The 14817-nt window shown below is 47.8% G+C and overlaps 1 protein-coding gene across 2 annotated transcripts in view; it reads left to right on the forward strand.

The window, feature by feature from the left end:
- Positions 1 to 14817, forward strand: part of obscnb (obscurin, cytoskeletal calmodulin and titin-interacting RhoGEF b) — an 896193-nt gene that overhangs the window by 798792 nt on the left and 82584 nt on the right. For both annotated transcript variants that reach the window (XM_038798455.1, XM_038798456.1), the window contains 4 exons: positions 1412 to 1472; positions 4250 to 4327; positions 7689 to 7861; positions 11502 to 11528. In XM_038798455.1, the coding sequence (XP_038654383.1) occupies positions 1412 to 1472; positions 4250 to 4327; positions 7689 to 7861; positions 11502 to 11528 (339 nt within the window). The remainder of the gene's footprint in view (positions 1 to 1411; positions 1473 to 4249; positions 4328 to 7688; positions 7862 to 11501; positions 11529 to 14817) is intronic.

Consider the following 14817-nt stretch of genomic DNA (forward strand, 5'->3'; position numbering starts at 1 on the left):
GTTGGAGGAGTCACGAATGGTGCTGAACATTGTGTAGTCATCAATGAGCTTATCCAATTCTGATCTTATGATGGAAGGAAGCTCATTGATGAAGCAGCTGAAGATGGTTGGGCCTAGGACACTATCCTGAGGAACTCCTGCAGTGATGTCCTGGAGTTGAAATGACTGACCTCCAACAACCACAACCATCTTCCTTTGTGTGAGGTATGACTCCAACAGCGGAGAGTTTCCCACCTGATTCCCATTGGCTCCAGTTTTGCCAGGGTTCCTTGATGCCATACTCAGCTAAATGCAGCCTCAAGAACAATCTCCCTACCTCACTTCTGGAATTTAGCTCTTGTTTGAACAAAGGCTGTAATGTCAGTGGCTGGGTGACCGTGGCAGAATCAAAACTGAGTGTCAGTGAGCAGATTGGTGTTCAGTAAGTGTCGCTTGATAGCACTATTGATGACCCCATCCATCATTTTACTGATGATTTTTTGTTTTATTTGTGCATGGGATGTGGGCATCGCTGGCAGAGCCAGCATGTATTGCCCATCCCTGAGGGCATTTAAGAATCAACCACATTGCTGTGGATCTGGAGTCACTTGTAGGCCAGACCAGGTAAGCATGGCAGATTTCCTTCCCTAAAGGACATTAGTCAATCGGATGGGTTTTTACAACAATCAACAACGGTTTCATGGTCACCTTTCGACTTTTAATTCCACATTTTTTATTGAATTCAAATTTCACCATCTGCCATGCCGGGATACGAACCTGGGTCCCCAAGGAATGTTTCTGGGTCTCTGATTACTAATCGAGTGACAATATCACAACGCCACAGCTTCCCGATCGAGATTAGACTGATGGGGGTGGTAATTGGCTGGGTTGGATTGTCTTCCTTTTTGTGTACAGGACATACCTGGGCAATTTCAGCATTGCTAGCTCGATGCTGGTGTCGTAGCTTAGCTGGGGCGCAAACAAGTCTTTCATACTATTGTTGGAATATATCAACATCCAGGGGTTACCATTGAGAAGAAACATAACTGAACGAGCCACATAAATGTTGTGGCTATGAAAACAGGTCAGAGGCTAGGAATCCTCTGTCAAGTAACTCACCTCCTGATTCCCCTGTTGCCCCAGCAACAGTGAAGAAAGGGTGACATTGAGGATAAGAATGATGAGTGACTTGGAGGTGAACTTGGTGATGGTGTTCCCATACATCTGCCTCCTGTTCTTCTAGATGGTAGAGGATGTAGATATCTCTTAGCAGCAGATCTAAAATAATTCAGATGTCAGGCGATAACCCCAATCCCCCATGCTGCCCAAAGCAAGACCAGATTAACTATCAAACACTAAAATCAGTGCGTTGCCTGCTCTGCCATCTGCTCTTCAAGTTATTTATGTTTGTTATCCTGAGCTAGGTTAACAGGTGTTCTAATGAAGGACTGCTGGACCATTTGTTCAGAAAGAATATAGTTGCAGAAACCGAGGTAAGATTTATTTAAACTTTTATTTAGTGTGTGCATAGTCACAGAGCCATGCAATAACCTTGTCAATGGCTAAACAGAGCTCTTTAAGCCCGCCTTCATTTTAGTGAGCGGACACTCCTCAACAATAGGAGTCATTGGTTAGACTGCAACACAGCTTCAACCTGGATGGTCTTGGCGACCGACCCTACTGATGTTAGGGTCTACACAGAAAGGGATTAAGGGTTATGGTGTTCGGGCCGGAAAGTGGAGCTGAGTCCACAAAAGATCAGCCATGATCTCATTGAATGGCAGAGCAGGCTCGAGGGGCCAGATGGCCTACTCCTGCTCTTAGTTCTTATGTAAAGCTTGGCCAGTGTGGAAATGGTTTCAAAGGGCACACTGTCGGCATGGGAAATAGTTGTCTGACAGACGGCCAGTGGGGTCTACACTGGAAGTAGTTTTTGGTGGATGTTTTCTCCTGCCAATCCTCCTGTTACATTATTCCTCAGCATGAGGTAGGGTTTTCCATATGGGGTGGCATGACGAAAGTGTACTGCTGGTGGATTGAAGAAGTGCATTGAAATGAAATGAAAATCGCTTATTGTCACGAGTAGGCTTCAATGAAGTTACTGTGAAAAGCCCCTAGTCGCCACATTCCGGCGCCTGTCCGGGGAGGCTGGTACGGGAATCGAACCGTGCTGCTGGCCTGCTTGGTCTGCTTTAAAGGCCAGCGATTTAGCCCAGTGAGCTAAACCAGCTAAAGCTAAAGGCAAGCTTGGGTTAGAGTAGTACTTCTCCAGTACCTTACCAGTTGCAATTACACTACAGATATGAGATTGGGGCAATGTTGCTCAGCATTGAGAATCAGGGGAAATGAGTTAATGAGTTAGTCAAAGAGTTTCTATGGTGGTACACATCGTGGAGTTGAGTTGCACATCCAGAAATTTGGTGAGGGCAGACTGGTACCATGCTGGAGTGCAGTATTCTGCAGTTGAGTATGTGATGGCAAGAGCAGGCGTCATTAGGATCTTGGGCTGTGATCCCCATAGGCCACTGGCCAATTTCATGAAGAACTGATTGCAGGTTTGATTTTTTTCTGCAGTCTTGAGCAGTGGTGTCTGTGCATAAGGGCTCTATCAAGGGTGATGCCTGGATTAACAGGGTGGGGCTCATGCTCTGAGCATCCAGGATCCCTCTTGGCACTGGCATTGTGAATGTGCTAGAGACTGTTTTACTGATGCTCAGTTGTAGGGATGATGTCTTGCAGTAGTCGGCCTGCTTTACAATATCATATTTAATGTGTCTTCCAGCTCCAGGTAAGACTGAGCCTGTATCCTACAGCAGATATCCTGTGTATAGATAAACTTCTGGGACCGGGTTGGGTAGAACAGGATTTGTCATCTTCTTCAGGGTGTTAATGTTGACTGCCACTGCCTCCCATGCTGTGTTGTTGACCTTTCTGGTTGGTTTTCTTCCTGTGAGTGAGTTGAAGGCCTCCACTGCATCCAGCAGTCTCTCCGGGGAGGCGTCCAAAAATTTGGGGGCTGATTTCCTAATTGCCATCACTTCCCGGCAACCTACAAAGTGTGGCTGCTGTGCGCTGGCGCGGCTTTTAAAATTGGTGCCCCGATGATTACAGTACAGAGGTAACGGCAGGGCGAGCGAATTGGAGGCCTCCGCAGCAATGATATGGCGTGGAACCCATGGCTTGACAACCTTTGTCACTATGTGCTGCACTGTATGGCAGAAAATGTCATCATTGCTGTAGAGCTTAACACCACTTTTCCTGCCCACCATCAGCCTTGCCAATTTCTGGGACAATCTCGCCCTCTATTTCCTCAGTGCAGATTGTGTAATGTTAAATAATTGGAGACCACGGGCGGGATTCTCCTGCACTTGGCGCGATGGCCCCACGCCGGCGCCAAGAGCGGCGCGAATCACTCCGGCGTCGGGCCACCCGGAAGTTGCAGAATCCTCCGTACTTCCGGGGGCTAGGCCAGCGGTGGAGGGGTTGGCACCGTGCCAAAGGGCTGTCGCATGCACAGAACCGCCGGTGTGTTCTGGCGCATGCGCAGGGGGTTTCTTCTCTGTAAGGCTCCGCCATGGCCGGCGCGGAGGGAAAGAGTGCCCCCATGGCACAGGCCCGCCCAGAGATCGGTGGGCCCCAATCGCGGGCCAGGCCACCGTGGCCCCCCCCCCCGGGGCCTAAACCCCCTGCGTCCCCCCGAGGACTCCGGTAGACGGCCGACATGCCAGGTCCCGCCGTGATGGACCATGTTCATTTCACGCAGGCGGGACTGGCCGAAAACGGGTGGCCTCTCAGCCCAATGGGGCCCAGAGAATTGACAGGGGGCCGCTGCCAACGGACCATGACCGGCATGGCATGATCCCCGCCCAAAAACTGGCGCAGGAGAGCTCGGCAGCTGGCATTGGAGCAGCGGGGCGGGATTCACGCCACCCCCACCCCCAGCGATTCTCCGACCCGCCACCGGGTCAGATAATCCCACCCTATGAACGTGCCCAAGTTAAACATTTTAGTGAAAAAGGCAGTGGATTTATGCTATATGCTCTCTTACTGACTGTAGTATTTTATTTAAGTTCCTTTTGTGTGTTTTTTAATTTAATGACTGAAATTTTAATATGTTTGTCAAGTTTGTGATATTCAAATGGCGGCATATGAAAAATCACCAAATATTAATTTGTTCAAGGAAATTTATCATCTTCAATCCATTACTCAATTAACAATGATGAATATTTTACTTTACGGTTAATCTTTCAAAATTTATTGTTTTGTCCAGGTTAGGTACTATATCCAACAGATTTTGGAAGGGGTCCAGTATCTCCATGACAACAACATACTACACCTTGATATAAAAGTAAGGCTTAATTGCTTTCAACATATTAAAGCATTTATTACACTCCCTTCACTGCTTTCTCAAGGAGTTCCATGCTTTTTATTTAGGCAGCAGTTGCAGGAAATTAGCAAATACCTCAAATCAGCGGTAATTATTTCTTTGTCCAGTGTTAGTGGAGTTGTCCAGCAGTACAAATGAAGAAAGATGAAAGACGTATTTTTGAGCATATGTCCAAACTGGACCTGAGTCAGCACTGCGCCTGTTCTAAACAGTTAGCAGGAGAGCTGCCGCAATGAAAACTAATGGCTGCTCGCCAACCCAGGCAGCCTTAAAGCGGTGACTCTATGAGTCAACTAAGTTATAATCCTGTACTAAATGAGGATGGTGAGGAATATGGGGACCCCATCCATTGGCTGATAGGAAAGCATTCCCGCTCCTCCGGTCCCGTCCAAAACCTTAGGCGCAATTCTCCGCTCCCCACGCCGGGTGGGAGAATCGCGAGAGGGTCGGGCGACTCATTTCACGCCCCCCTGGCGCCCCCCGCGATTCTCCCACCTCCTGCTCGGAAGAATCGCCGCTCGCCGTTTTTCACGGCAACTGCCGATTCTCTGGCCCGGATGGGCTGAGCGGCCTGCGGTTCGCAACCGGTTCACGACGGCGGCAACCACACCTGGTCACTGCCATCGTGAACATGGGCGCCAAAGGCCCGTTTGAAGCTTGTGGAGGGCGGAGAGGGGAGTGAGCACCACGGCCGTGCTCGGGAGGGGACTGGCCCGCGATCGGTGCCCACCGATCATCGGGCCGGTGTCTAAAAGCGACGCACACTTTCCCCTCCACCGTCCCGCAAGATCAAGCCGCCACGTCTTGCGGGGCAGTGGAGGGGAAGACGGCCACCGCGCATGCGCGGGTTTGAGCCGTCAGCCGTCGTGACATCAGCCGCGCATACGCAGGTTGGAGCCGGCCAACCTGCGCACGCGTGGCTGACGTCACATAGGCGCCGCCGTCACGTCATTCTCGGCGAGCCGCCTTGACGCAAGCATCAAGGCCCGGCGGCCGAGAATAACGGAGCGCCGCTCCTAGCCCCCCAGGTGGGGGTGAATAAGGTGAGAGGAGCGGCCGAGTTTCACAACGGCCTTCCCGATTTTTCCTGGGAGCGGAGAATTCCGCCCCTTGTGTTTGAAATGATCTCCAATAATCCTTTTTAAGGACCGTCGATTAGACTGCTCGATAGTACAAATGTAACCCTATAACCTGCATAGATCCCAAACCTGTATATGGAAGCAGCTTCCAATCCATTTTTCCCTGGAGTGCTGGGCGGTCCACTTACACACCTGCCCAAGTATTGAATCAGTTAGCCTTCCATATTCAACAGGGAGTGTACCATTTTCAACCGCTGGACACTCATAAAGGGACCAGTCAGCAACTAAATTCTGAGTTTGAATTGGCTTCTAATGCTGAGCATAGTTTACAGCAGTGTTTTTCAAACGGTTTTTCCTGGGACCCACTTTTGGCAAGCGGCCAACCTTCGGGACCCATGCAGGTCGACCTTCGCAACCCACATTGGCCAACTTTCGCGACACACGCCGACTGACCTTCGCGACATACACTGACTGACCTTCGCGACACTATTCATGTTCGATTATCTTTTAATGCGAAAGAGGAGTCTGCTTTGTCTGCATGACCTCACTTGAATCTGGTTCAAGGGAGCAGAGGGCAATGTGCATATCAGGTGCAGACTTCAGCCAGTTACTTTGTGCCGTCTTCATCTTTATGAAAATGGAAAATCCAACCTCGCACATGTAGGTCGTCATGAAGGGAAATAACAACAAAATGTCTGTTTTACTCAGCACTGGATACTCCTGGGAGATACCATACCAGAATGCTGACAGCCTCATGGGCTTTTTCCCTGTTTCAAATGTGGTATCACAGGTCAACTACAGCAGCGCAGTCTTTCAATTTGGAGTCAGCTCTAAGTTAATAACTGACTCTGGGGTCTCAACCTGAAAAGGAATTTTTCACACACAACTTCTCTTTCAAATTTTGAAACTTCTCTCATTTGCCTGTATTTCCCTGCATATAACACACATGGGGCGCAATACTCACAAAACATTTCTAAGTTAATTTGTGGTGCATTTTTCCCTGCAAGTTCCCCACCACTATTCAATTATACTTCGTCACTTTTTTGAGCACTGGGGAGCTGAACTCGGAGATCATGTCACCACTTTGAAAGGGTGCCCCGATCTCTAAGTGAGCTTGTCAATCACCCCTCACCCATGAGCAATGTCACCACCCACAAACACAGATACTGCCCCCCCCCCCAAGTGAGGACACCTCACTGTGAGGGTCCTGGGGATTCTCCCCCTTTTTAGGCCTGCCCAATCCTCCTTACCCGTCACACCCCCAACCTCCCGAAGGTCCCTACTTAACTGCCCTGCACTCTCCCACCCTTCAAACCCCCCTCCACCCTCATTTCATGGGCATGGCTCCCCTCGGACCCTGACCATTGGCAGTGCCACCTGGCACTTGGGCAGTGCTCTTTCCAGCTTGGCAGTGCCACCCAGGCACCTTGGCAGTGCTCCTTCCAGCTTGGCAGTGCCAGGATGGCAGTGCTAAGGTGACAGCTGGGCAGTGCCAAGGTGCCCACGTTCCAGGGGATGGGCCAGGGAGCCACCCTGAACTTGCCCTGACTTTGAAAAACCCTGGTTTACAACTCCAAAGCTCATTATAGATCTTAACATGTTTCAAGTCACTTGCAGTTAAAGATTAACCCGCAATGTTACTTACACGATAGACACTAGTTGTTTTTCCTGTCATTTTGCATCACTGAAAAAAGCTCTTATTCACATTAATTTAATTTACCTTTTGCAGACAGTGCTCTACAGAATTTGTGGTTTGCAAGCCACAAATTCTTGTCGCTACTGTTAGCACACTGATATTGCCACCAAGGGAGTATAGCCAGGTTTGAAAAATTGAAAACAAGGTGGGGTCAGTAGCTTTCAAAGTAAATATATCCTCTGATGTATTTATAAGCCACATTTTATACAGGCCTGGCTATGTCTAAGGATGCCACTTTTTCGGTCCGCAGCATTGTTTTCTAACTAGTTCTTTTCCAGGATTTCGAAACAGTAGAAAGCCTCACCTACTTCCCTCCTACACCTGGTGGCCTTTTTAAAACACAGGTTAGATGACTTCTAAACAGCGCTTCTTGATTTATCGTCAATCTTGCTTTTCCAATCTTGTTTATGTTCCACTCTGTAAACGTTGGTGTTAAGGTTATTTCCCCATTAAAAGACTATGGAGAAATGCACAATATACTGTGAAGAGTAACGGTGCAGTTTATTGCTGGCAGGCATGTCATTTTTTTTTTCTTTTCTTCAATTAGCCAGCTAACATTCTAATGGTGCATCCAGAAAGAGACGATGTTAAGATATGTGATTTTGGATTTGCCCAAGAATTTTCACCAATCCAGCCGCAGTTTAGCAAGTATGGCTGCCCGGAGTTTGTGGCCCCTGAGATTGTTTCCCAGGATCCAATTTCAACTGCTACTGATATATGGTAAGATAATGGTGAAAAATATAAAAGTAAATATAGAGGCTTACAATTTCACACATCTTAATTTTGGATGTTTTTACATAAAGGACAATTTTAGCTTTTTTATAATTATGGATACGGGTACCACAACTGAACTAAGTGAGCAATTCATATCGGGTGAAGGCTAGATTCAGCCCCAGACTGGGACGGAATTAGTTAATCTCAAACTGAACAGTAGGAGACACTACAGTTGACCACTGGCCTTTGGTTATGTGAAAGGGAACATTTCAGCTGAAGCTTTTTGCACACTGATACCATAAGACCAGAGGTAGCCCATTCAGTCCATCAAGTCTGCTATTCAATGAGATCATGACTGATCTGAAATGATATTCTTCGAATTCACTTTCCCACCTTATTGCTGTAACACTTGGCTCTCTCACTAATTAACAATCTGTCTATCTCTGCCTCAAACATTCTTAACGACCCACCCTCTGCAGCTCTTTGCCGTAAAGAATTCCATAGATTCACTACCCTCTGAGAGAAGATATTCCTCCTGATCTCTGTCTTAAGTCGGCGATCTCTTACTCTGAGATTGTGCCCTCTGACCCGAAACTCTCCCACAAGGGGAAACAACTTCTCAGCATCAACCCTGTCAAACCCCCTGAGAATCCTATATGTCTCAATAAATTCACCTCTCATTCTTCTAAACTCCAATGAGTACAGGCCAACCTACTCAAACACTCCTCATAAGAAAATCTCTCCATACCCGGGATCAACCTAGTGAACCTCAATGGACCCTTCCAATGGCAATACATCTTTCCTTAGATGAGGGGATCAAAACTGTTCTAGAAAGTGTTTGCATTATATAAGCCAATCTCATAAGAATAACCATTGACACTGTTTGAGCTCACACTTGAATAATGATCAGTAGGATAAGCTATCAGAAAGCTAGTATACCTGTTCATCTAATTATTGGCCTGAATTTCACACTCACCCGCCAACGGGTTTCGCGTCAGAGTTGGGGCGCGGTGTGGGGGGGGAGTGGGGGGATGGTGAGTGTGAAAATGAAGGACCGGGATTCCCTCTGGTTTCCCACGCATCCTGACGACACAAAAGTTTTATACTGGGGTGGGAAGGCCTCAAAAGAGCCGACCACCTTTGCCCTATTTGAGGCCATTAAAGGGAACCACACCTGGTCGCTGCCGTCGTGAACATGGGCGCCAGAGGCCCATTTGAAGATTTGTGGGGGGCGGAGAGGGGAGTGAGCACCACGGCCGTGCTCGGGAGGGGACTGGCCCGCGATCGGTGCCCACTGATCGTCGGGCCGGCGTCTAAAAGCGACGCATTCTTTCCCCTCCGCTGCCCCGCAAGATCAAGCCGCCACATCTTGCGGGGCAGCGGAGGGGAAGACTGCCACCGCACATGCGCGGGTTTGAGCCGTCAGCCATCGTGATTCTCCAGGTCTTTCCTCTCCTCCCTAGAACCCCTAAAATGTACTTTGCCATCTGGTCCCGGAACGTAAGCTCTGGTATGTTACATATAAACAAGGTGTAGGCAGTTGCCCCTCGAGCCTCCTCCCCCATTTAATAAGATGATGGCTGATCTGATAGTCACCTCAAATCTGCGTCCTTCCACCCCTCAATAACCTATGCTTAGCCTTTCTTACCAAGACTCTGTCCATCTCAGCTTTAAGATTCTGCTTCCACTGCCTTTTGCAAAGACTCATTACCCTCTGAAAAAACAAATTTCATCTCATCTCCATTTTAAATGTGCAACCTCTTATTTGCTGAAGTAATTCCCCTTCTGTCCACTGCAACTTCCGTTGCTGCAGGGAGTACATAATAACTAGGAGCAGGAGAAGGCCATCTAGCCCCCTGGGCCTGCTCCGACATTCAATAAGATCATATCTGATCTTTTTGTGGACTCAGCTCCACTTACCCACCCGTCACCGTAACCTTTTTATTCCTTTACTGTTCAAAAATCTATCTATCTTTGCCTTAAAAACATTTAACGAGGTAGCTTCAACTGCTTCACTCGACAGGGAGTTCCATAGATTCACAACCCTTTGGGTGAAGAAGTTCCTCTTCGACTCAGTCCTAAACCTACTTCCCCTTATTTTGAGGCTATGCTCCTTAGTTCTAGTTTCACCCGCCAGTGGAAACAACCTCCCTGCTTCTGTCCAACTATTTCCTTCTTAATTTTATATGTTTCTATAAGATCCCCCCCTCATTCTTCTAAATTCCAATGAGGATAGTCCCAGTTTACTCAGTCTTTCTTCATAAGCCAATCCACTCAACTCTGTAATCAACCTAGTGGATCTCCTCTGCCAGTACGTCCTTTCTCAAGTAAGGAGACCAAAACTGTACACAGTACACTAAAGGTGTGGCCTCACCAGCACCCTATACAGCTGCAACATAACCTCCATGTTTTTAAACTCCATCCCTAGAGCAAATGAAGGACAAAATTCCATTTGCCTTCTTAATTATTTGCAAACCAACTTTTTGTGATTCATGCAGGGTAGGGTAGGCAGCAGGGTAGCATGATGGTTAGCATAAATGCTTCACAGCTCCAGGGTCCCAGGTTCGATTCCCGGCTGGGTCACTCTGTGTGGAGTCTGCACGTCCTCCCCCTGTGTGCGTGGGTTTCCTCCGGGTGCTCCGGTTTCCTCCCACAGTCCAAAGATGTGCGGGTTAGGTGGATTGGCCTTGCTAAATTGCCCGTAGTGTCCTAATAAAAGTAAGGTTAAGGGGCGGTTGTTGGGTTACGGGTATAGGGTGGATACGTGGGTTTGAGTAGGGTGATGATGGCTCGGCACAACATTGAGGGCCGAAGGGCCTGTTCTGTGCTGTACTGTTCTATGTTCTATGTTCTATGCGCAAGGCCACCCAGGTCCCTCTGCACAGCAGCATGCTGCAATTTTTTACCATTTAAGTAATAGTCCATTTTGTTATTATTCCTACCAAAATGAATGACCTCACATTTATCAACATTGAACTAGAGAGCCGCAAACCAATCAGATTGGCCAGCAGCTCTCAAAGGCAGGTCTTCCTCCCAGGTGAGGGGCAGAAGACCTGCCTGCAGCCACTTATTGCTCATTCAGCTATGAAAGGGCTGTGGGACAGTCAGAGTTGGCGATGATGCGTTCCCCGCTAACTCTCATTGGTTGGAAGGGAAACCCCGCCTCCAAAATATTCAAGCCATCAGTTTCCTCATGAGAGAAGGGATGATTAACGGGGCGGCGCAGTGATTAGCACTACTGCCTTACAGCGCCGAGGACCCTGGTTCGATCCTGACCCCATGTCACTGTCCGTGTGGAATTTGCACATTCTCCCCGCGTCTGCGTGGGTCTCACCCCCACAACCCAAAAAGATGTGCAGGGTAGGTGAATTGGCCATGCTAAAATGTCCCTTAATTGGAAAAAAGATTATTGGGTACTTTAAATTTATTTTTTAAAAACTGGAAAAAGCAATCGTTATTAATCGGGCGAAAAACACCGAGCTAGCTGCACCATTTCCATCGAAAGGCTAAGGGATTATATGTTACTTGTTTTGTGTTGTAACGTTTTTATTCAGAATCTTTTATTCAGGATTATTTTAATGGTAAAAATATTATTACTTACTAATTTCTTTCTTTTTTAAAACTTTTCTCTTTTTTTCTTATATAGGGCTGTTGGTGTTGTCACATTTTTATGGTAAGTTGAGCTCTGTCCAATTTTGAATCTTGCAGATTTGATTTTCAAATTGAGAATCTTTTTGTTATTTATGCTTCATGCCCACCCAGTACTGGGATCCTCCTACCTTAAGAAATCTGTCACATCTAGCCCATACTTTTCTATTCATTTATTTTAATGACAGATAGATCGTGGGCTGGGTGGGATGTCTGTGGCAGAGTGAAGGAGATCATTTTTATTTTGCTCAGTGAGTTTAATGTTGCCTGTGCTGAGGAATGGAGTCTATGTGTGGCACCCAATATCCGCTTCAAGTGCTTGTTGTTCAGCTGCATCATAGCTAAGATTCTTTTCTATCTTTAAATAATCAGGCAAGTTGAACATTTGTTATGGAGGCTTATGGTATCCTTGGGTTTATAATTAGAGGTATAGAGTATAAAAGCAAGGAAGTGAGGCTACGGGCGGAATTCTCCGCAAGGCCCGATGCCGTCGTGAAACCCGGGGAGGTTCATGACGGCGTCGGAAGCCTCTCCCTGCCCCCTATTCTCCCCTACCCAGGGGGATAGGAGGGCCGTACCGGGAAACTCGGCCGCCGGGCCTTGTCCCTGGCTTCGAGGCCCAACACGCCAAGAATGACGCCGCGACGGCGCCTAATGACATCAGCCACGCATGCGCGGGTTGGACAGCTCAAATCCGCGCATGCGCGGTTGCCATCTTTCCCCTCAGCCACCCCGCAAGACGTGGCGGCTTGATCTTGCGAGGCGGCGGAGGGGAAAGAGTGCGTCCCCTTGAGACGCCGGTCCGACGATCGGTGGGCACCGATCGCGGGCCCGTCCCCTCCCGAGCACGGTCGTGGTGCTTGATCCCCGATCCGCCCCCCCACAGGCCCCACACTTACCTGGCGCGCCATGTTCACGACGGCAGCGACCAGGCGTGGTTGCCGCCGTCGTGAGCAGGTCGGGAACGGCGGGCCGGAGAATCGCGGGCCGCCGTGCAAAACGGCTGCCCGCGTTTCTCTGAGCGGCGTGTCGCAAAACCGGACACGCCATTTTGGGGGGGTGGGAGAATAGCGGGAGGTGCGGGAGCGGATCTCCCGCTATTCTTCCACCCATCGTGGTTGCGGAGAATCGCGCCCCGTATCTCTACAAATCATTGGCCAGACCACATTTGGAGTATTGTGTTCAGTTCTGGGCACATTATTTCAGGAAGGATGTTAAAGCCCTAGAGAAAGTGCAGAGGAGATTTATTCGAATGATACCAGGAATGAAAAATTTTGGATACAAGGAAAGATTGGAGAAATGAGGCTTGTCCTCCTTGGAGCAGAGAAGGTTAAGAGGCGACCTTATTGAGATGCTCAAAATTCTGAACAAATTTGTCAGGGGAAAGAAGAATATTCTGTTTCCACTGGTTGATAAGTCAATGACTAGGGGTCACAATTTCAAGATGGTCATCAACTCAGTTGTTGGGATTTGGAATGTGCTGCTTGGGAGAGTGGTGGCGGTGGATTCCATAGGAGGTTTCAAAAGAGAGCTGGATATATATTTGAAAGTGATTAATTTCGAGGGATACGGAGGTGGGGCTGAGGAATGGTACTAGCTGGGTTTCTCTTTCGGGAACCGATACAGATACAATGGGCTGACTGACCTCCTTCTGTGCTGTAAAAGTCTATGATTCTACTCCAAAGGCAGACTTACACTTTTTGCTGACTCGTGCTCTTTCTCTTTACGGGGCCCCCACATCACATCCTGCCCTCTGGTGACATGGAGGCCCACCCAAAATTATGTCAAGCCCTGCCCCAAATGACATCAAGCCATGCCCCAAATGTGTCAAGCCCCATCCCCAATGTTGTCACGCCCCTCCTCTAATGATGTCAAGGCCCATCCCAATTATGCCAAGCCCTATCACAATGACATGAATTTCTGCCCCAATGGCATCAATGGCCTCCTGGCTCCTCCCATCCTCAGCTCACACAATGCAAGCCACAAAAATCCAAAATCACTGCTTGAGTGCTTTTTAACTTATGCGATCAAGCCTGTAATTGATGAACTGTAATGCACAATGCAAACCACAACAACCCAAAATCACTGCTTAACTGCTTTAGTGTTCTTTAACTTATGATAACGCCTGTAATTGATTCAATGAAATCTACAATGCAAACACAAAACAAAAATCACTGCTTAACTGCTTTTGTGCTTGTTAACTTACGAGAACAAGCCTGTAATCAATGAATTAAAATCCAAGTCTACCTGTCGTCAGCATGACGGTAGAGATGGTCAATATTGCGATCTGTATGTCGCAAACATGAACTGGCTGATGAGCAACGGGATGCGGAAATCAGCTGATGATACGACTGCAGCACAGGACAGGCCAATGCAGGACAAAATAACTCAGAAAATGTCCACTGCAGAATCAAATACTCCAGTGAAGTGGAGCGTCCAGTCCAAGACTAATATCAGTGGCTTTGCTGACATCTGTCTGGTAGGATGCTGTTCTTTGTCCAGAAGAGAAGACACTTCCTGAAGGCCAGTATTGAGAATGATGGGGGGATGGCGGTTACTCACAGGTTATAACCATCATCATGAAATCACCAGTCATTATATCAGACCAACATATTTTCTCTTTTGAAGAACATAATGTGGACTGGAGAACATGGTAGAGGGACGGGTTTGTTAGATTTTCTTTGCTTCATCAGTTGTTTGCAATCCATGGCAATTTAGATAACTTTTCTTCTGCATTTTCTCTTCACAAAATCATTAGTAACATCATCGTAGGTAAAATCTTAGATAATTTGGATATTCTGAATTCTCCCTCCGTGTACCCGAACAGGCGCCGGAGTGTGACGACAATGGGATTTTCATGGTAACTTCATTGCAGTGTTAATGTAAGCTTACTTCTGACACTAATAAAGATTATTATTGGAGTGGGTTGCCTCATATGCTTTAATTCCGGTGCCTGTTCGAGTACACAGAGGGAGAATTCAGAATGTCCAAATTACCTATCAGCGCGTCTTTCGGGACTTGTGGGAGAAAACCAGAGCACCCGGAGAAAACCCACACAGACACAGGGAGAACGTGCAGACTCCGCACAGACAGTGACGCATGCCGGGAATCGAACTGCTGTGAAGCAACAGTTCTAACCACTGTGCTACCATGCCACTGTGACTCAAGCCCTTTTTCCATATTACCTATGTTCTATGGTGTTTTTATTATGAAGTATTCAATCCTTCAGATTGAACAGATTTTGGCCATAAGGTAATGTCTGCAGGGTAGGTTCCTTCCCTCACTTCAGCTGCCGAACAATAAGCTTCAGCAGT

Source organism: Scyliorhinus canicula, chromosome 5 (assembly GCF_902713615.1).
Source record: "Scyliorhinus canicula chromosome 5, sScyCan1.1, whole genome shotgun sequence".
NCBI lineage: Eukaryota > Metazoa > Chordata > Chondrichthyes > Carcharhiniformes > Scyliorhinidae > Scyliorhinus > Scyliorhinus canicula.